General features: G+C 37.2%; 1 protein-coding gene across 1 annotated transcript in view; it reads left to right on the plus strand.

Moving 5' to 3' along the window:
• OLFM3 (olfactomedin 3) overlaps positions 1-20,857 on the plus strand; it is a 58,390-nt gene extending 37,533 nt beyond the window's left edge. The window contains exons 2-6 of the mRNA XM_034064235.1: positions 4,562-4,708; positions 6,605-6,760; positions 10,120-10,339; positions 16,782-16,888; positions 18,394-20,857. Of these exons, the coding sequence (XP_033920126.1) occupies positions 4,562-4,708; positions 6,605-6,760; positions 10,120-10,339; positions 16,782-16,888; positions 18,394-19,071 (1,308 nt within the window). The 3' untranslated portion in view covers positions 19,072-20,857. The remainder of the gene's footprint in view (positions 1-4,561; positions 4,709-6,604; positions 6,761-10,119; positions 10,340-16,781; positions 16,889-18,393) is intronic.
• Positions 20,858-22,713: the final 1,856 nt, after the last annotated feature.

Genomic DNA, 22,713 nt, shown 5'->3' on the forward strand with positions numbered 1-22,713 from the left:
GGGCATCACAAAACTGTGTACTGGTGAGCATGTTGTGATCTTACTATGAAAAGAAAGTTTTTAAAATAGCATCCTTAAATATTTCAGAACAAATGTCTTCATCTTGAGCACGAAATGCTAAAAATAGTACAGCAATGTCTTTTCACTTGTCTCAACCTTTTTTCTTATGTTTGCTGTTCCAGAAAAACATGTTGTGTTATTAAGAAAAAACAAAACCAAAAAACCTGGCAGTATTCTTTTTGTCTTAATAATTTTATATTTTAACTATCCATTACAATATGGAAGGAGTCTGATTCTTTCCTATTTTTTTTATCAGAGTACAGTTAAGTGAATAAATAGCTGTTAGAGACATGATAAAATTGTTACTGGGAGGCTGAGTTCCAGGATTTTAGAAAGGCTGATATGGAAGAATACAAATGACACAAATAACACTTTGTATCATTGATGCTCCTATACAGCAGCCTGTTAATAAAGACCTACAGAAAAGCTGTGACTAATACTCATGAGAAGCCTAAAAATTAAAGTAATACTTAAAATGGTTGAGAGGGATCACTATACTGGTATCTATAAATTAAAGTAGACCACCATTTTCCTAAATGCTTAGTACAACACTGTATCTTTTTGTGTAACTGCAATCAGATGTTTACATAATAGTATGCTATGTAAAATGTAAATTTAACTATTTGTATGGTAATGCACTATGCTCAGAACGTAGCTTTATAGTTGTAACTAAAAACCATACGTTTACTCATTGATGTTTAGTTAATTGAATGTATGCATGCAGAAAATCACTGCATTTAGACTTTAAATATTACTACTTCAAAATTAATTGCATGGTGTTCTGGGAAAGAATTCTGTTGTGGTTTAGAACAGCAAGAATAAGTAGGAAGACAAGAAAAAGTTAACTTTTATTTTCCTTAAATTTCACTTGCACTTATTGAACACAGTATATATTGCCAGTTCTTGTGGCAATATGATAAGTAATAAAGTTCCCTACCACATTTACATCTAAGTTTAACATTGCAGCTGACTACAAGATGCACACTAGTTATTATAGCATAGAATTATATAATTATACATACACACATACGTGTTTATATATGTTAACATGTTCAGATTCCAAGTAAACCGTCATGCTTCCCTTGGCTACAACAGAGCACTGCTGATGTAAATGATGTAAGAGTATAATTTCGGTGATGCTCTTTGCACTCATTGAGTTTAAGTCACATGCATATTTTGTGCTTCATGAGGGGTAGCTAGGGAAATGAGCATAAAAACTGGATTATCTGAGCTTGGCAACATCTACCAAGCAAAACAAAAATGCGCTTCAGTCACGTGGGGTTCTTTTTGTATAAAACCAAGGACCACAAACATGTGATCTTTCTCTGTCTCTAAACATCAGATGTTGGCTGAGAGACTTCATGCTTCAGGTGCTCAGTAATACTGAGATCATCACTGATTGGTTTTTAACTGCCATCAAGAGTTGTCCACTAGCAGCTTGTCCAATGAACAGTGCAGCACTTGCACCTCTCCAGAATGTCTCCCCTAGCAGATACACAGCTCCTAAATGTGTATATAGTACCAGGGAAAAAAAAAAAAAAAAAAAATTCCCAATTTCCTCCCTTCTGGAAGAATTTTACAAGGAGGTGGGATCGGGAAAGAGCCTCCTCTTTTGAGCTCTCTCTCAATCCAGAATTGGAATTGCAAGACAAACTGATAATATACTGTTTATATTTAAGCAACCATATTTAAGCATACACATTGCCATTTGTCCTGTCAGTAAAAATGGAGGTAAGAGTTTTATCAGAATACATAAAAGGGCAAGTGAAAAACAATATATTTTGGAGGTAAGTGAAGTGAGTCTGTGGCACAGCAGCCTGCCAAGGCAATGGTTAATACTCATCTTTATAGGGACTACTCTGTTTTCCCAGATTTTCAAGAACTAGTGTAATTATTGTTGCTGTTCTCCACTTGTTCTTTCCTTCCTTGCTTGTTTATTAAGGCCTGTCAGCAGTAAGCCCACATCTGAAGAGTAGATTCATTAGCTTCTGTAAGGTTCTGATGCCTTCTAGCTCATTCCCTGCATGTCACAGTAGTTTCTTCTTCAGGTAGGGGTTAAATGTCAAACTGAAAAACTTGTTTTTCTCTGTCAACCTAATTAATGAAGAAACCCTAATGGCCCAAATACAGGGAACCATAGAATACCAAAAAAGAACTGTAGCTTAAATTGTAGGAGTACTACGTGAGTGCTTACTTATGCAGAGGAAGCAAATAACCAGATTGGGCCTGACAGTTTCTCACTGTGAGAAATATTTTCCCAAATAGCAATTTCCTTTTCAAATCAAACCATATGTTAGACACCATAAGAAAATACCTGCTGAGTTAACCAATAAAGTCAGGGGTTTTCCCTTAGGTAAAGCCAAAAAGAGATACCCACGACAGAGGTACCTTTGATAACACAGCCTGGATTATAATGACTTAGTATAGGCTGTACATGATCCTTGTTATCTCATACATTTCTACTTTAGAAAACTTACTAGAATGTAGCAAAACCAGTTGCTACCAATCTAAATGTAGCAAGTATAAAGCTCAAATATCACAATTTTTCATAAACTCATGTGAAGTATTTCTGTCCTAAAGGAATTATAATCACAAACTCTATGCTCCTGAATGGGTTCCCGAACTTCAGCAAGAATTCCACTTTCTTGCTCTTGCATGACAACACTGTCTAGGCGTAAGTTCTACAGAGTATCCTGGAATCTACTGCTGTGAATAGAGTTTATACTTCTCAAGGGTTGACAGCCTTGATAGGTTCCACTTGTTGAAGCTCACAATTTTAGTAGTTGCTCAAAATAAATGGTCTCTGCAGACATAATTTTGTCTAGTTTGTATTGTTCTCCAGGTCTTAAACTAGATTTTCTTAGCCCTAAAAGTTAAGGTAAAGAGGGGCAGTATAATTTAACACTGAACTCTGGATACATTTTTCTAGCAAACCTGAAGGCAAGTTCAGCTGTCCTCTTTCTGCAGTTATCTACATTATGACACTGGTTTTCCTTGCAAAACAGGAGAACAATACCCTTTTACCCAAATATCATTTTGATTTCTAAGTTAACTACAGTAGAAGAGGTCAGTGCAATCTTCAGAGACTTCTTCAGAAGAGTCATTGAAGATGGAAAGTCTATGCTCTTTTCTAACTTCATTCTACAGAGACAGCTGTGAATGCTCCATCCCTGGAGGTGTTCAAGGCCAGGTTGGACAGAGCCTTGGGTGGCGTGGTTTAGTGTGAAGTGTCCCTGCCCAATGGCAGGTGAGTTGGAACTAGATGATCTTAAGGTCCTTTCCAACCCCAACTATTCTATGATTCTATTCACCTCTTCTGAGGTGAGGAACTCTGCAACTAATTCTGCACTGAGCAGCCAGTAAATCATCAATATCAAAGCTTGCCAGTTTAAATAATCACTCTCAGTGCTGACACTGAATACAGTTTTATAACATAACTAGTAATTGATTCCAGCTGTGTCCAGCCCAAAATTACTTCATGGGATCCATTAGCACCTGTACTATGAAACTCAATAGTCAGTACTGTATTATTAGGAATGAATAATGAGCAATATTAACTCTAAATTACAGTTTTAAAAGAAAATTAAAAAAAAAACAACACTTTTGGTGTACATTAATTTTAATTCCATCACCTGAATCTTCTCAATCATCTAATTCTATTGCCTTCTCTCACTCTTGTGAGAGATTTCTATACATCCCATTAGACAGACAGATACCTAGTCTCACCAGGTATCACACAGACTTTAACTGCAGTGCATTGTTAGCCTGCTCTGTAAGCAAATGTGATATTTTTTCATTTGTTTTCTTTCTCAGTCATGGTGGCTGTAAAAAAGGACAAAAAAACACCAAACTTCCAGAATTAATTTGTCCTAGTGAAAGACTTGCAATTTCTTAATTGCACTGTGCCATGCTTGCCACAACTACCATTCCCCTTAACTAACCACACACTTCTCAGTGTTACCCTGCAGCCAGCTGCTCTTCCCTTTGCTGTCTGTGCAGTAGAAGTCAATGAAGAACAGTTTTCTGCATGTTGCTTCTTTAAGAGCAAACCTGCTACCCCACACTCCAAACTGCTGCTGAGCCAATTCTCAGTGTTTGTCACAGTGCTTCCTCTTTGGCCTTTTTGTTTTGTTCAATCCTGTCTTTGTTGTTTCCATTAGTCTAAAGTAAGCCATTCAGGCTGAAAGGACATATTTGTTCTCTGCTGATGAAAAACTGTAACATCCTTTTGCAAAGACTTAAATTATCTAGTTTGTGCTGAATCACAAGCTGAAAATTGTTTTCATCCACCCTTGGAAACAGTGTGTGCTGGACACTTCTCAAGAATCATTACAGAGTTGTGAGATAGAATAAAGCAGTGTGAAAACGCTGATCTCGTTAGTTGTTGAGTGTTGACCTCACTTCAAGCGTATTAAAAATACTCTGAGGTAGTGAGTTTCCAAATAATGACAACAACAAAATATCAGTTCAGGTCCCTTTACTTATTATTTTGTTGTTACAGACTCAGATTAGCCCCAAGGAAGGGTGGCAAGTTTATAGCTCAGCCCAGGATCCTGACGGCCGTTGCATTTGCACTGTTGTTGCACCTGAACAAAACCTGTGTTCAAGAGATGCCAAAAGCAGGCAACTCAGACAACTGCTAGAGAAGGTAAGTCTTCTGCATAAAAAACTACTCCTTTTGAGCACTGCATTTCCCACTAAAATCCATTCCTTTCTCTCAATACGTGATGGAGTACTGAAGAATTATCTAATACAAATATTTCTTCAGGGTATATATCCCCTATCTGTATTATTGCCACTGATCACCATTGGTCTATTTTCCTTCTGTCAAACCTTCTCCAACCTAAATCACTTACCTAGCAAACCGAAACAACATCTTTTCTCTCTCCTCCCAAAATTCTTCCTTACACACACATGTAACTATGGAAAAATCACTCTAGAAAAATCTGCTAATATAGTAAAAGATCCCCTCCATATTTTCCCTTCCTAAAACTCAATGAATTTCATCAGGGACGTAGTTTCAGGTTTTGACAGAGCCCATAGGATGAGATGCTGGGAGAGAACACTGGCAAACCAGCACACAGAGGAGGAGCTACCTCCCCTCATGCTGTCTGTTTACTTACCAGAGGAAGACTTCAGTCCTCCAGAGTCGTTGCTTTAGAATGTTTCCCAAACACTAACATATTAATGTGAAAAATTCTTACTTTCTTTTTGGGTGGGAGGTAAAGGAATGTTAAGGTCTCAACATAGTTTTCAAACTCTCCCAAAAAAGAACCTAAATCATAAGTTCTCTAAAAGCTATTTTCTTATTCTTAGAACTCTGGTCATGATGGGTGTATCATGTCATATTATTACTACACTACCTCCATGTCATTTAATTAGAACCTGTATGTGAATGCATCTTCTGCAAATGGAAACAGAAAGTTCTTCTACAACCTAAAGAACTTAATTTGCCTGCTTTCAACAATTAAAAGGCAAAGGAAAAAAAAAGAAACATTACTTTTTTTCATTAAAAATACTTTCTGAGAACTGCTAGTGGCAACTATTCCATAACTAATACACTATTTGTAAGAGTATTTGAAGAGTATTTGCTGAACCCACACATTCTGTAAGTCACAATGTATTCATTTCAGACATGAATATCAGTTCAAACATTGCATATTCTTGAAAACAACAGGAATACTGCCAGAACTGTCTTCTATTAGGAAGGTGTCTGATACATTTACAGCAGTCTACTTTGTTCATGTTTTGGGAAAGCAAACCACTTATTGAAATAGAATAATTACAAAATGTATTCTTTTTATGACTGGCAAAAGCATTGCTTTTATAACATAAGCTTTTTGTTCTAGAATACAGTTCTTTTTGGTAAAAGTGCTCGCTATAGCTACAAAGGCACTCACTCTACAGAAGTTACCTGAACATTCACGCTACTCATCTCTAAAAAATGTGGGTTTCTACCAAAGAGACAATTGTATAAAATACCTAATTTTATATATACTTACAAAAACATAAGCAAACACCTGTTTGATGATGGGCACACTCCAGCTTATCTCTGGATAGTCTCATGATTTCCTTATACTGAATTATTATTTAAATGCCTACTAGCAGTAAAAAAACATGTTCCTCATACTAACCAAAATCTCCAAATCTCAGTAATGTCCGTCCCAAATTGCTTGAGAGGAAACACGTCTTATCTAGCATATCCTGAAAAACAGCATCTACTACAAATGTCAAAGTAGACTCCACTGCCCAAAAGTCTTTATTGAGCCCACTGATAATGGTGCTGAAAAGATATCTCTCTCTTTACTTCTTCAAGGTCTTGCTCCTGATAGTCCTCTTAGCCCTGTTCCCCTATTTCTGTACTGTCACGGAATTTATGGAGCATTTATGGAACAGTTATGGAATTTAAAACTATACTGTGGTATAAGTGACTCACAACTAAAGCATGGACATAAGCACATATTATTGCCTGACATTTAACTACCTAACCAGGAAAAAAACGTATAGCAACAGAAAGTGCATTTAGAGTGTTCTTCTTTAACAGGTTCAGAATATGTCCCAGTCTATCGAAGTTTTAAATCTACGGACTCAGAGGGATTTCCAGTATGTTTTAAAAATGGAAACACAAATGAAAGGGCTGAAGGCCAAGTTTCGGCAAATTGAAGATGATCGGAAGACATTAATGACAAAGCATTTTCAAGTAGGTTTTATTTTAACAATAACTTTGAAAGCCTGCTGGAAGGAATGTACTAAGCAGCAATGCATGAACTGTTAAGATCTCAGCTCAAAATGCTCACACAAGAGCAACATTAGAAAGATAAGCATAATAAATCTTCGTTTATGATGATAATCTTCTTTTCAATTTAACTATAATAAGGAGTAACTATTAATTATTAAGTCATTAGAGAAATGTCACTATAAACAGATTCCTGTTTGCTCTGTGTCAATATGCTTGTCATACTGAGAAATTTGTATTCATTCAAGCTCCAGTGATAAACGAGGAGATCCAATCGAGTTAATAGCAAACTGCTAGAGGGTTCTGCACTTTTACTGTTGCCTGACATTTAATGCAGTTGAAGGGAAGAAAGCTTATTATAAATCAGGTTATTGTCATTTTTATCCAGTACAGCCAATCTTTTTGTGAGGAAGGAGGGTTCCAGGGATTACAAAATAGCATTGTGTGTTCTGAAAAAGCTATCTGAAGTAACTCTTTAGGAGAGAATGGTACAAGAGCATATTTAAGTTCTTCAAATATCAAGTCTGTCAAATTGATATTTCAAGGCTGCAAGACAGTAAAATAGGATCTAGAAAATAGATTTTGAGCATCACATCATGTTAAGCAAATATATATGCAAATATGAACATTTTTAAGTGTTTATGAAAGTTCACATAAAATGGTCTTAATTTTCTAATTGGTGCTAAAGTTCAATACCTAAACAATACCTAAACAGTTAAGGGTTTTTTTTATGAGACTGAATATCCAATGAGTCTCAATTCTATCAGGAATTAAGTACACTAATGATCTGACTACTGAACTTTATGTCACCCTTCTTAGAGTTTGAGCACATATCTCCAGTTATTTTCACATAAGAAACTTCTCCAACTTTTCTTCCCTCATCAATCATTTCTGCAATAACATCACATTTGTACAATGCCATTATACGTTCTACATTCTCATTACAATTTTCCTGGAGAACAAAATATCAGCATTTGAATGTCTGATAAACAATGTCAAAGGTAGCAGATTTCTGAAGTACTCTGTCCTTCTAAATATTCAGTATTTGTACTGGACATGTAGTTAACTTCAGTTTGACAGTTTGCCAGGAGTATAAAACAGATTTCCAGCCAATCAAGTTACAGAGTGATTTAAAAGGTCAACATAATACAATATATTGTTGGCTTTCTGAAATTTGAACTACTAAAATTCCAGTTCTTTCTATTTCCTGAGATAAAGAAGATCTATCTGTATATAATCTATCCCCTTAGATCATCAGGCACAAAGTGCCAGAATGTTTATACCACCTATCCATGTTGCAAGACAAATTAGTTCTTGGACCTCTCGTCATAGCAACAAGCTAGGAGTGCCAGCTGAAACCAATACAGTTACTTTATCAGGAAAATACCAAACCCGGCTTCACTTATATCCCGAGTTTTTACAAGCTTTGCACCTTTTTCAGTAATGGCTTACCCATGATTTTTGGCAGTTCATTGCCCCAAGGAACCAAAGGCTAAGTTCATCAGTTCAAAATTAAGTAACAAGAACTTTGGCTTCTGGAGCTCTGCTTTTTATGTCACAAAGCCTACTCACCATGTCACCAAGTTAAAAATAGTCACTTTAACAGGCATAAAGTAGGCTCAAGTTTTCAATAAAAACAGTAAAATAAAAATAGCTATACCTGTAAGCAAAAAAATATCTCCTTTGTCTTAATTTCTGTAATTCTGCTACTATAATGTAATTGGAAGACCTCTTGAGAATAGAACCAATAGAACTCCTAAGAATCTCAAATCCATTTATAATGATATGTCTGCTTATAATAGCTTCTTTAGCTATTAGGATGACCTGCGTGCAAAATATACTTCCTAACAACAAATGTAAGTCTCTCTTTTGAGTAAATAATAATTCTGGTATGAAAGCAATTGTTCAACCAGTATAGATATATTACCTAGGTGATGAAGAGATACTGCAGAACTTGCAAGCTGTCTTAGAACACATTTGAGAGGTAGATCCTCAAGCAGCAAAAATGCTGACCCTGCCTGTGAGCTTCTTCCACTTTTCCTTAGCAAAATACTTTGGACATCCTCATGGCATTTAGTTTGGAAATATTCTACTCTGTTTGCTGCATCTTTTAATACAAGTGATGCAAGAAATGGTATGTGCATGTCTTTACACCTGTCAGTGAGTATACTAACCTCTAACCACATCTGCTTCTGCACCTCTTTCTTGCCCTTGGGCTTTCATATAGTTCTCTTCTACTTTCCCTTTTAACCTGCTGACTAGTCCATCTAATGATTTTTTAAGCCCTTCAATAGGCTCTCCCCATGTACCCTCATCTGTTCCAAGTCTACCACCAAATGCTAGTACCTAACACAACTTTATTTCCATCCTTCAGCTTGTTTTGCCCAGGCTTACTTCTTCTCATGTCTGCCTGGCATTTGTTCATGGAAGTCCTGCTGCTTCCTCTATAAAAAGATTCAAATCTCTATATGCGGTTGATACAGCAGGGACAGCCCTGTCTGCTTTTGTGGCTGCAAGGATTCTTGGAGGTTTTCTACAGAATAATAACCAACCAGAAAACAACCTCGATTAGCTTAATTTTAATAAAGCCCCTATGATTAGCACATTGAAAAAGATGATGAAGAAATGGCAAATTAACAGCCAGCAAGGGTCACAAACTCAGACAAAGTCTCAACCTATGAGACTCAGCAAAAATCTGTGACATGGGAAATCAGAGATTCCAAAGTATTCCTTATTTTATTCAATCCATCTTTAAGAATAGGGTTGCCAGTGCAAAGGCAGCTAGTGCGGGATGACAGAAACAAAGCACAGTTAAGAACCCCAGATTTTTTCTTCAGAAGAAAGACCTCTGTGGCCAGAACAGAACTAAAGAGTCTCCAACAGCCATTGAGAAAAAAAATTAATTCAGTACTTGTAAGGAGTGAAATGGAATTGAAGAGCCCACCAACTATGAAAGCACTGTAAAACAGGCATGACCTCCTTGAGCCTCACTGTATGTTCAGGCCTAATTCCCTTCTCTCAAGAAAGTCACACTTAGTGGGGGGTGTAAAGTCAGACCTTCATCAGGTTTGGTTCAGATCACCTGAAGATAATTGTGTACTTTCAGTAGAAAAACTATTGTCTCATGCATTTTATCTACTGCCTACTACAATTAAGTCTGAGGTTTCCAAGTCTTTCACAATACACTAATAATACATCTGTACTTAAAATCAGTAATAATTTTCAAGTAATTTTAAAAATCTGGTGTATATGTTACATAAAAAGGAATTAGAGGATTGAAGGCCTTTAAACTGCTCTAATGCACATCTGATTGCTTTTAACAGGAGTTGAAAGAAAAGATGGATGAGCTCCTGCCACTGATTCCAGTTCTGGAACAATACAAAACGGATGCCAAATTAATTACCCAGTTCAAGGAGGAAATTAGGAATCTGTCTACTGTTCTCACTGGGATTCAGGAAGAAATTGGTGCTTATGACTATGAGGAGCTACACCAGCGCGTACTCAGTTTAGAAACCAGGCTTCGAGACTGCATGAAAAAGCTCAGTAAGTTAAGAATTTCTTGGCATTTCTCTCTAGGAGAAATAAATACTTGTAAGTTAACACTGAGTATGAATAAATTAGGAATTCTAGGGTTCAGTCCTATGATCAGTATCCCAGTTAATAGGATGTTTACTTCTAAATGCTACAAATGACATAAAATATATTATTAACCTGATATGTGGTGCCTCTTTATTTTTGTGAGGCAATGGAATGAGAAATATCTAGGTTAGGTTACCTCTTAAATGATTTCTTTTCAGTTTCTTTATTTTACACTAGAAGTAAAGCCATGACAATGGGCTAAAATACATGAAAGACTTCTTCAAACAGAAATTTCTTATGATCCTATTTTCCCCTCAGTACACACACATAATGTTATATATCAGAATTACTAGGTGTATTCACAGGCATTATTTCCTTACTTTTCATTCACTTTATTTCCTCTCCTATCTATCCTGAATTCCTGTAACACACCCTATTAAAATTATGTATATTAACAATAGAGAGAAAAATTTTGCACAAAATAGAGTATTAAGTATATCCATTATTAAAAAGGGTTTGGCATTCTCAAGCTCTAATGAAGATTTATTCCTCCTTATTGACAATATTCTCTGGTCTTAGATGCTTCAATGAATTTTATGCTCACCTACTAATGGACTGGCTGTATTTCTGGTCTACCCCTGTGTGCCTTTTAAAGTAAAACCAGCTTCAGCTAGGCTTACTGTAACTCCTGAAAGCTGGTATTGTGTGTTCAGATCAGCAAGCTTAAAGGAAAAACCACTTTGCTGCCTACACCTTCTCCAGACACATTCACCACACTGGATATGATCCAGCTGTGACTGTCCATGCCCGTCTGACACCCAGAAGCCTACAGCAGCAAAGGGCAGACTGGCCCCAATGTGCCACAGGATCTGGCTCCAGTCTTCACTGATTTTGTTGCTTTCACAGTATCATTATCTAACCAGCATGTGTAATAGCTATTTTCCATTTTTCTCCCTAGCAGATGTTTTTCAGCAATAGAATGCATTATTTATACTGCCCTGGCCACTTAAAAGGGATCTTCCATCTGCACTGGCAACATTTTCCACACTCAACATACAGTAAGAGGTTGTCTTACTTTCACTGAGGTTTAATAATTACCACAGCAGTTGTGACGGCTGAAACTTGCGCCTTCTGTTCAGAGTAAAAGAAAAGTCAGGCTGAAGCTGCTGAGAAATTTGTCCACAAAACTTTAGAATGGTGGATGCCATTAAATATGTAGCAAGAGAGTGCATATGATTGTGTACACTGCAGACTCACATACATTTAAAAAGATGGGTCTTTTTCTGGCAGTCATTTGCAGCCCGATCTGATTATATTGCAGAACCAAAACAATATTTTACAATAACATTTCTAGTTATAAATTCAAAAGTAGAATATTCTATATTTTCAAAGAAATGCTGTTACACCAATGGCAGAAGAGGTACTAGTGCAGGCATGAGATTACTTTACTGATTGCAGTGGTGCTTATTCTTCAAAGCATCCTTCCCCTTAGGGTTTGAAAAATTTTACAAATACGTACTACAAAACTGTGTACTAGGTCCCCATTTTGTAGATAGCAACAAGCAGCACAAGAGGATGAATGACTTTCCCAAGATTATATGACAAGTAATTTCACACATGCAGAAGAGTGCAGAGGCTTACGCTCAGCAATCTCTAATGCAGGGCAACAGACATATACCATTAAAGCAAGAATGAATTCTTCATTCTCTTGCATTACAATGTTAAGAAAAATTGGACCATAAGCAGAAAATCACAAGCAGTAAAAGACTTCAAAGTTATTTGCACAACCACTGGAAAAAAAAACCAACTTCATTTTCCTCTATTTATTACTTACAATAAATAGAATAATGATGCTTATGAACATCCCTAGAGAATGTTTTGATTTTATTTCCTTTGCTAGCCCTTCTATAAATCCTACACTCACTCGGAATGTATAGCACTACCCACAGTCTTTTGCGTCACAGAGACTGGGACTATCAGTTACCTATTCCTAGCTATCTTCAAAACAGCTCCTGCCTATTTGGTCTGTCGGAACTTTCCACTGGTATTTGCTTGCTTTGAAGCAGCTTTCCAGATGCATTCTGCCCCAGAGAGCTTTCCAGACTACAGGGGTAATACATCTACTTTCTTTTTTAATGGTCACTTCACACTCAAATTCTCCCTTAATATAAACCAATACAGGAAATCACAGACTTACAGGAGTCCACAGGACAAAACTGTTACAAGAGATCAATGAAGCCACAAACACCCAGACAGTGCATGATATGGTATTTCTTGCACAGTTCAATTTAGGATGGAAAACACTTAGAAAGTACTAACTGTAACTGATTGTGGTACTTGGAAAATCAAACCTCTAATGTAGGTAGGTGCTTCTTTCAAAGTCAAGGGAAAAAGTCTGAGTGCTTCTAAAAACCCCACTCTTTCTGTGTAACCCCAAATGAACCTCTTAGTAGTAGAAGAAATGCCTAGAAATACTACTTTTTTCCTCAGTGTTCCTGAACTTCCTGACATTTGCTAGTATAGAGATATATTTGACCTGCTTTCTCACTAACATCCAGTCCTCCTGTCAGGGAATTCAGGAGCAGAGGTTGGTTATAAACCAAAACTTTTCAATCAGTAAAAGAAAGGTTCCCTCCCATCACAAGAATTATTTTCACATTCTCAGATGTTCCCTTCTGCCAGAAAAAAAAATAAAAAAAATAAAATAATAATAATTAAAAAAAATTTAAAAAAGAAGAGAGGAAAAAAACCAACAACAAAATAAAGAAGGCTTTGGCCATGTTAAAAATGTCACCTCACTGCTATAGAAAATTCACAACCCAGAAGTGTTTTGCATTTCACATAACATTTGCCTATGTTCTACTTCCCTACATATAAAATGAGCCAAAGTCTCAACTGGAAACTAATTGGAGGTTTTTTAATTGCATATTCCCAGACTGGCCATGCCATAGAATTGTTAAGTAAATGATTCTGCCTTTCAGCATATTAGTAGCACTACTCCCTAGCAAGAAACCTCAGCATACAAGATCAATTTTGACATAGCCACATGAGAAATTGTGAGGTTCATTCTGCAGCTAAGAGTATAGGCTGGGATTAGATCAATGCATTTTACACTGCTGGTGGATGAGTGAGGGAAATTCCTTGCAGTGAATGCAAAGCTGCACGTGCTTACAACCACACAGAAAACTCACCTTGCTTTGTGAGTGAACTGTTAATCATTATATTGAGCTTTACTCTTGAAAGAGTTGTCACTCATTTAACTTCTGTTATCAAACACAAGAACAGGCTTGGGCAAGCTATAGAGGAATTAACTTTCTATCAATATTGCTAATTATTTCAATGTTAAACATTGGTAAACTACATATTGTAGTAATATGTCATTAAAATGCTGTGATATTCACCTGAAATAAGCTCCCTAATTATATTAGTAAGTCAGTAACACTTCTGCACAGACAGCACACTTAGTACTTTGTAATAAAAAGATAAGTGATCCTGATTCTGCCAATTTATACTGATCTGCTGCAATGAATGGGTGGGACTCCAAAGGACAAAACTGGGGAAAACAATGATACCTTTCTTTTGAAAACAGTGACTTACTATATTAAACTCTTGCGCCTAAGTCATCACAGCTATGAGGAGGCTGTGATGACAAGACAGAGGTTGGCACTGATGGCTCTGCTGCTTCCTTCTCACTGCCCACACCAACAGCAAGCAGGCCAATAGACCTCAGGTACTGTGGAGGTTTACAGCAGATGCCTGATGATGCTTTATAAATTATCACAACCATGGAAATGTAATGTTCAAAATACTTGTAGTATTACTCCTTAGTTTTAAAGACCAGTTCTATGCAGTTACATCTCAAATAAGCATATTTATGTGTTGAACAGGGAAAAGATAGGCATACTGTAGGGCAGGAGCTTAATCCTCATGCCTCTTACAAGATGCTGTGTTGTTATGCTGAAAAGAGAAGCTTTGTCACCTTTTCAGTCAGTTGACCCTCAGCTATATGGCAACTCTCCTAAGTCTCCTTTTCTCAATCACTACATGCTATCTGCAAATAAGCATAAATATACCTTGACTCAAACTGCTGATCATTTACTGGCTGAAGTACAGTGTCATCTCTTTTTTCACATCCAACAGTATCTCAATACATTTTGACAGAATCTCTAAAAGCAGTGTCTTCCGTCACAGGGGAGGGTGGCTCAGTTCATATAGTTTAAATCAAAGTAAGGCTGAAAAGATTTCATTATTAACAGGTTGCATTTGACTGGCAATCAGTGAATTATACATTCAGGTTTAATACAAGTAATACAACAGACAAACCATAGTACACAGTACTTACATAGTACACATTATAGTACAAATAGTACAAAACATAGTACACATTACTTACACAGTAATAAACCTACACGTTTCTGAACACCTTTCTCTAGCTAGAAACATGCACGGTGCATGCTCAGATGCGTGGTGTTACCTGGGCTGTATGCAAGAGGAGGACTCTGTGAGCACCCCCACATCTCTGCAAGGGGCTCTTCGTTAAGTTTTGTCTGTTCAGAAGCAAAATTTCACAGATTATTTTTGATCCCACATATAGCTTCATGGATTTTCTTGTTGGTTTTTCTTTTCTTAATAGAAGAAACAGTGTTTCAGAATTACAAAACCTTTTCTTATGTTTTGCTCCTAATTTCAAAACGGTGTTTTAAAGGCACCAGTTAGTATACCCTTTAACTCATTCACTCTGTTATAATTACCTTAAAAACTAAAAAGTCCTGATTTCTTATTACTCATTATTAGTTTTCTGATCATTTTATTCCAGATTCCAAATTAAACCCCTCTGAAGTTTGAGTTTATTTCATGCTCATTTCTGAGCTATTTCTGAGTCATAACTAACATACCATCTAAATATAAAAGCTTTCACCTTGGTAGGATACACTCCTCTGCTTTCCAAGCTAATAGCAGTTCATTGCTGCAGAAAAACAGCACTCAGCACACAATACCAGCAGCCTATCTACAGAGAATTCCAGAATAAAAAACTATGTACTGGTATAACCAACTGTAGAAGATCTGTAAGATTCTATAATATGTGAAGTTCAAAAATATCTTCAAAAGGTTGTGAGTTACATAGATTGAGATATATGAGTAACGCCTTACTGTTGATCCAGAAAATAGACACAGCCTACCCTGCTCACTGACTTCTTAGCATGTTCTTAGTTATCTTCGTTCCATTACATACCACTTCCTTGGCCATAACCAAAATCCCTGCAAGCAGCCCCTGAGTTGGCAGCACAGCATTAACCCCCTTTATTTGACTGAAACAGGCTTGCACAATACACTCCTTTGCCAGTTACATAAAGTAGAAAATACAGGCTTGATGTGCCTTCTCTTTAGAACTGAGTAAATTTACTCTCAACACCAGATACAGCTTGTTTTCCACGTTTCCTTGATAGATAGAGCTATACAATATAGCACAACCACGTATCATGGAGAAGTAGTTCTTTTTGTATTAAAAAATAAATGAAACATGTCACTTCTTTTTCCATTCTTACAGAACATTTACGTACATTACATTCTTATAGAAAATCTATTCTTCAAAACCATGCTATTTCACCTAGTGACTTACACACCACTGTGTGATACTAAGCCTCTTAGTAAACATACAAACTCCACCAGGGCCTTATTGCTAATAGTTAAGTTACTAATGCCCCCTAAATATATAGATTTTGGGACTGTTAGGAAGGTCAGCATTTGAAACCATATTGACTCTCATTATTTTCCTAGCAGTCTAATATGAGACAACCTAATGGATTAGAAGCCAACTAATCTAGCCAAGGTTGCTGAATAATTCTCATATTTGCTTTCTTAACTTCAGACAGGCTTCTCATACTGGAACAGTGTGTGTAACCATGGGCAAGTCACACACAGATATTGCTGCACAGTGATACTTTCTGATTACAAGCTCTTTCTTTCTTGTCTGCCCTTAACCCCTCCTTGGTTACCCTTGTCAATGGTAAAGTGAACCATCCATCAATCCTAGCCTTGCATTGAGCTTTTGGAAAGAAAAGTGAAGGGAGTGTATGTCTTCTTTTCATTTCTTATTAAAAGTTCAATGCAGAAAGATATTTTACTAGATTGCATTTTACTTTATGCCCAGAAAAATAACTGTCCTTTAAAATATATAAACAAAAAAAATACACACAAGTGATTTTTTGTTTGTATATTTTTACATATTTATATTACTGTTAAATTGGGAAAAGTTCATACAGTGAAGATGACAATCCATCTTCAACATAAGCTTAAATCCCCTGGAGCCACGATCTGGTTTAGAGCAATTGGTCTTGTGCTCCGACTGATATCAAGGAGAGGTGTGTAATTATTTGCGTTAACGTATTTGTTATTCTAATTTCAGCATGTGGCAAATTGATGAAAATTACAGGCCCCATTACAGTCAAGATATCTGGAACCCGATTTGGAGCCTGGATGACAGATCCATTAGCATCAGAGAAAAATAACCGAGTATGTTAAGGCACTGCATATCTTTGTGTCCTTCTGGAGTTTCACTTGCTTTATTTTAATCTTTAAAAGTATATTTTCCCCCTAGGAGCTTCCACTCACAAGCATGCTATTCTATGATTCTATGATTCCATGTTTTTGCTACTTCCATCATTTTCACTGTTAAAACAACTTCAGAGAAAAGGCAACAGTGTTCATGCAAAAATATCCAAAGTCAAGAGCTAGCTAAATACTTTTGGGGCATTTTCTTCAACAGTTTCAGGGATGACATACACCTATCCAAACCAACTACATACATGTTTTCTTCCTACCATGTTTAACTGAGCTTGGGTCTTTAGGAACCAAGATAATATAACAACAAACATCAACTCTTTCACCCAAGAGCATAACCCATAATGCAGCACAGTCAAAATCTGCTGGATTAGGCCCCATATGTATAATAAGCTATATTCAAGACCATTTTGCTGCCTCAGATAAAAGTTGTATTATGGTCTGGATCTGCAATAAGATCTCGCGGTGGCCACAGCTTTGGGGAGGTGCTCTCTCCACAAATGAGCTTTTGAAGTCAAACACTAGACTTCCTTTGTATGAGACCCACAAGCTTAATTTTTTGAATACAGGAAAATACAAAGGCAATAGAAAAGGCAACGTAGAAATGGTAATAACTGAAGAATGCATACAGCATTCCTTTGCCTGCTGTGTCCATCAAGGTTTATTACTGACACCAAGAACCTCAATTACCTGACGAAATTTCCTCTGCCCCCTCAGAGTGCCAGTGCCCATGGGCCCTCACCTCCACCAGCACCTTCTCCCTGCTGTGGCCCCCTCCCCAGACAGCCTTCATGTTCCCCCACTACCAGAAATTATTCTGGTCTTTTATTAGTCAGAATTCGTTTTGTCCTCTGACAAATTAACAGGAGAAAAGGCAAAATGAAGGAAAAAAATGAGGGAATAGAAGCTGGTATACAGAACATTAAAAACAAAGTACTGATTTTGTTTTCCTTTTAGGGAAAAAAGGGTTCCTAATCTTTACTGGCCTTCACTGCTACTGTATTTGGTTTCTTTCCTAAGAAGACACACTATTTCACACTGGTTAGAGATTCAGCTGAAAAAAAAATCAAATTTATTCCTAAGCTTTGCTCATATGTCATTTCCCATCCCATCTTTGATTAGTCTCTGGGAATATCTTTAAGCAAGCCCTGTGTAGTAGAGGTCCAAACACTAAATAATCCAAAATTGTATTTTTCTGAAAATGCAGACACTGTAGTTTAGTTAGCAACAATCTCTTTGAGACTTCACCTCTATAGGTAAGTGTTAATTCAGAAACTTAAGAGTTCCTCATGCTTTTGTGGCAGTAATTGGACAATATCGTACTTTGATAGCCTGCTACACACCTAAAACCTTTTTGTTTCCTTCTTTTTCTGCAATATATTCATCATGCCATATCATGATCATGTACCACAGATTGTGTTCCAGGTGTTTACTCCCAATCTTTGTTTTCTTTCCAGGTCTGGTACATGGATAGTTACACTAACAATAAAATTGTCCGTGAATATAAATCAATTGCAGACTTTGTCAGTGGGGCTGAATCAAGGACATACAACCTTCCATTCAAATGGGCAGGAACCAACCATGTTGTCTACAATGGCTCCCTCTATTTCAACAAGTATCAGAGCAATATCATCATCAAATACAGCTTTGACACTGGGCGGGTGCTTGCACAACGTAGCCTTGAGTATGCTGGCTTTCACAATGTCTACCCTTACACCTGGGGTGGCTTTTCTGATATTGACCTGATGGCAGATGAAATCGGGCTATGGGCTGTGTATGCCACCAACCAAAATGCAGGCAACATTGTCATCAGCCAGCTAAACCAGGATACACTGGAGGTGCTGAAGAGCTGGAGCACAGGCTACCCAAAGAGAAGTGCTGGAGAATCCTTCATGATCTGTGGCACCTTGTATGTTACTAACTCTCACTTAACAGGAGCCAAGGTCTACTATTCTTATTCCACAAAAACCTCCACTTATGAGTATACAGACATTCCTTTCCATAATCAGTATTTTCATATATCCATGCTTGACTACAATGCAAGAGATAGAGCTCTCTATGCCTGGAATAATGGACATCAGGTCCTGTTTAATGTCACCCTTTTCCATGTCATTAAAACTGAAGATGACACATAATTTCATTTTCCTTCCTTTTCCCTTACCTCCCTTCCTCAAAGCAGTGTCATTTGTGATAAACTCTAAAACCATCCATCTCTCTCAGTTCCTTTTAATTTACATTTCTTTTTTCATTAAGGAAAAGCAACATTTTCAACCATATAATGCATTTCAAATAGGGCTGAACCTGTCAAAAATGACCTATTGGAAATAAAAGCATCTTAACTTATGATTCTGCAAGGTCACACATGACCTTGTCTTGAAAAGCACTAAAGAGGATTTAAGTGGCTAAAGACAGTTCTTGAAAGATTATGACCTGCCTTATTTTAGAGTTAGAGACTAACGGTGGCTTACATGCATGAATGTCTTTTTTTTACCTCATTTTTTTGTTTGAATCTATTGCTCAGCTTCAGGTAGTGTCAGACACATACTGCACATTGTATTTTTTTATTTGTATTTATTTATTCCAGAAGAAAGATTTAGGAATTTCATTGACTTGGACATGGAGTCTGATTCATTTTGCCATTACCCAGTTTCAGATGTGGTGCTGTATGGTATGTTTTTAAATCTCTTGCAAACATTTTATCCACAGTGTATTTCTATCATTGTAACCACCATTGTGCAATTGTATCTCTTCACATATGTGAAAGTAAACTAAGTACTATTTTTTATAAAATATATTGAAGGTTAATTGCAGTTCTGGCTATGGGTCAATTGAAAATGGTTAAACTCTGAGAAATAGTTGTTATTTATGAGGAAGACCAATAGCTTCTCAGGTGCATGATCCTTATTCTCAGTTTCTTTGGGTAGACTTCTTCTTACTGACAAATCTGCAGCTTTGAAGCCTTATACTAATCCCAGTTTTATATTTGTTTGCCCTTCCCAATTTTTATCTCATGCTGCTGGTTTCTCTCTCTCTATCTCTTTCCCACTCTCTTTTGTTCCACCATTTAATTTCCCTTGTTTATGCTCACTCCCTGATCTGGGCTTTACAAAGTGTAAAGTGAGTGAGTGCACTCAGTAATCATGCTGTTCTGGGGCAGGAAGGAGCCATGTTTGAAGTCTAGTTGCTGTCCTTAGTCTTCCTGTCTTCTTACTCATAATAGAAGAACATGTATCTGTTGACAGAGCTCTTCTCTGGGATGACAGTTACTGGGGAGAAAATACAAACAAAAAGGTTCAGAGCCTAAATGATCAATGCGGCGCTGGTAGCCACCATATTGCTTGCCCTTGATAGAAAGTAGCCACAACACTGAGGCCAACCTCTTGCAAAGAGGCTTGGGTTGTGCTACCAGAAATACTGTTACTTATGGTCACAAACCATGCCTTTAAGAAACATATTTCTGAAAGATATATGGTTTGCTACACTATGTCATTTGAAATTGGGAAGAGGAGCATGTTTTATTGAGAAGAAGGAATGAGGTGCTACTTACCTGTTTGAGCATAAATGGAAAAAACTAACATAACTAATATAAGAACAAGTATATGACTTTATTAAGCTGGACTATTACATAATGCAAAAAGACAGGTATCTGAAAAGCTGTGTGAAAGCTGCATTCCTCACAAACTCTGAGATTCTCCTCTTTATACTCTTGGAAATTGGGCTCACAGAAAAGCAAGAACACTTATTGAAGAACACTAAAAAATTAAATGCACTGACTTTTTGCCAGTCTATTTTGAAGACATTTGATTTGCTGATTCTTCCAACATACCAGCTGAGACCACCTGAAGGCTCATGAATGTTTTCATCATTACAAATATATGTGTCTATATACAAGTCTGCATTACAATATAAGCCCACATGAAAGTGAGCAACAAGTTGCCTTATTTTCATACTGGTTGCAAAACAAAAACTACTAATTAGGTTTCAAGAACTTACCCAAAATAAATTTCACTGCAACATGACCAGAGAAAAGTTACTCTCCGGCTTCCATTTCCCTGCTTCTGCCTAGCTGAAATAGCTATTGTCCCTTGCAATCACACAGGATTTACAGCAATAAGACAAGGAGTGATGGGCTCAAACTGACACGGGGGAGATTCAGGTTAGATCTAAGGAAAAAGTTCTTCCCTGTGAGGTTCGTGAGGCTCTGGCAGAGAAACAGTAAAAGCTCCATTCCTGGCAGTGTTCAAGGCCAGGATGGACAGAGCCTTGGCCAACCTGCTCTAGTGGAAGGTAGGGGCAGGGGGTTGGAACTGGATGATCTTAAGGCCCTTTCCAGCTGGATCACAAACCATTCTGTGATTCTATCATCCTATGATTCCTGCATTGACAATGAAACCTCCTTTATGACATATGAAAGTGACTACTCATTAAAAATAATAGTATTATATGTCATATAGGAACGTTTCATGAGAACAAAAGATGATCAGGTTTTTATCAAAAGCCTTAAAACAAACCTTGGTCCTTCCTATACACAGAGTAATTTCAACAAGTAGAACTTTTTCACAAATAGAGCATTCTTAAAACCATCAGTCATTAGATTGAGAAATTAACCTTTCTACTGTATCATCACAAACTATATATATATGTATACACACACATAATCCAAGCATTCCCTGCTGCAAATCTCTGGCATTCAGAAAGCAATGTTGGGCATTTGGGCATCTTCTCACAAGAGGCTGAAGAATGCAGCTGCAGAGCTTTGGGACAGAGTTGCATCTCAGTCCATTGTTCTGACAAGATCCCCACTTCACTAATTTTGAGGAGACAACTCCTTCTCTGGGACATCCTCAAACAACTGCATCCCCAAGAAGCCACACACCAAAGGACTCAAGCAAGCAGAGATTAACTTCGATAAATCATAGAGCCATGTTCTGAAACAGTATGACCATATATACATGGACATCAGTATTTAAACTGATCCTAGAATTGTAGAATAATCAGGTTATTTCTCACAGACAAAACAGACCACTTAGATTATGTGATTATTATTATTACTAGGGTTTCTACATTCAGTTACTGGGCAAAATAGTTACCCAGCACCAAGTTGTGAAGACTATACAAAAATGACTGGTTTGTGCAGTATGGCTTTTGTTGGGCTCTAGAAAACAGATGTACTCTATTGATAGCAATGACCATCAGATTCACTACACTGAGATATGCAGGGTTTTCTCCAAACCGCATCAAATCATCCACCTGATTATTCTGGTATTACTAGGCACTCTTACAAACTGAACTCCTCTAGTCACTGAGTTCACAAACTGTGAATTACAGTCGCTGTCCATCAGTGTGTTTAGGAAGCATTTCAGGACAACTTCTAGCCTTCCAAATCCCTGCTTTTCCTCAAAGGCCTCTCATGTAAGCACCACACGTATCAGACAAGCTTGCAAGGGTGATGAACACAAGTGACAGTAGATGATCTTAATGTCCTTTCCAACCCTAACTATTCTATGATTTTATGACACATCCTTTCTGCAGCTCCCATTCAAGTCATCAGGGATTCTTCATAAATGTAGGAATTGGCCCCAGATTTCAAAACTGAAACAACCTGTCCTGGGTTTAGCAGTAGCAGTCTCCTTCTTAGTAGCTGGTGCAGGGCTGTGTTTTGACTTTCAGACTGGAAACAGAGTTGATAACACTGATGATTTTAGTTGCTGCTCAGTAATGTTTACTCTGACCAAGGACCTTGTGAGTCTCATTCTCTGCCAGGGAGGAGGGGAGGC

The sequence above is a fragment of the Melopsittacus undulatus genome, chromosome 6 (genome assembly GCF_012275295.1).
Source record: "Melopsittacus undulatus isolate bMelUnd1 chromosome 6, bMelUnd1.mat.Z, whole genome shotgun sequence".
Taxonomy (NCBI): Eukaryota; Metazoa; Chordata; class Aves; order Psittaciformes; family Psittaculidae; genus Melopsittacus; species Melopsittacus undulatus.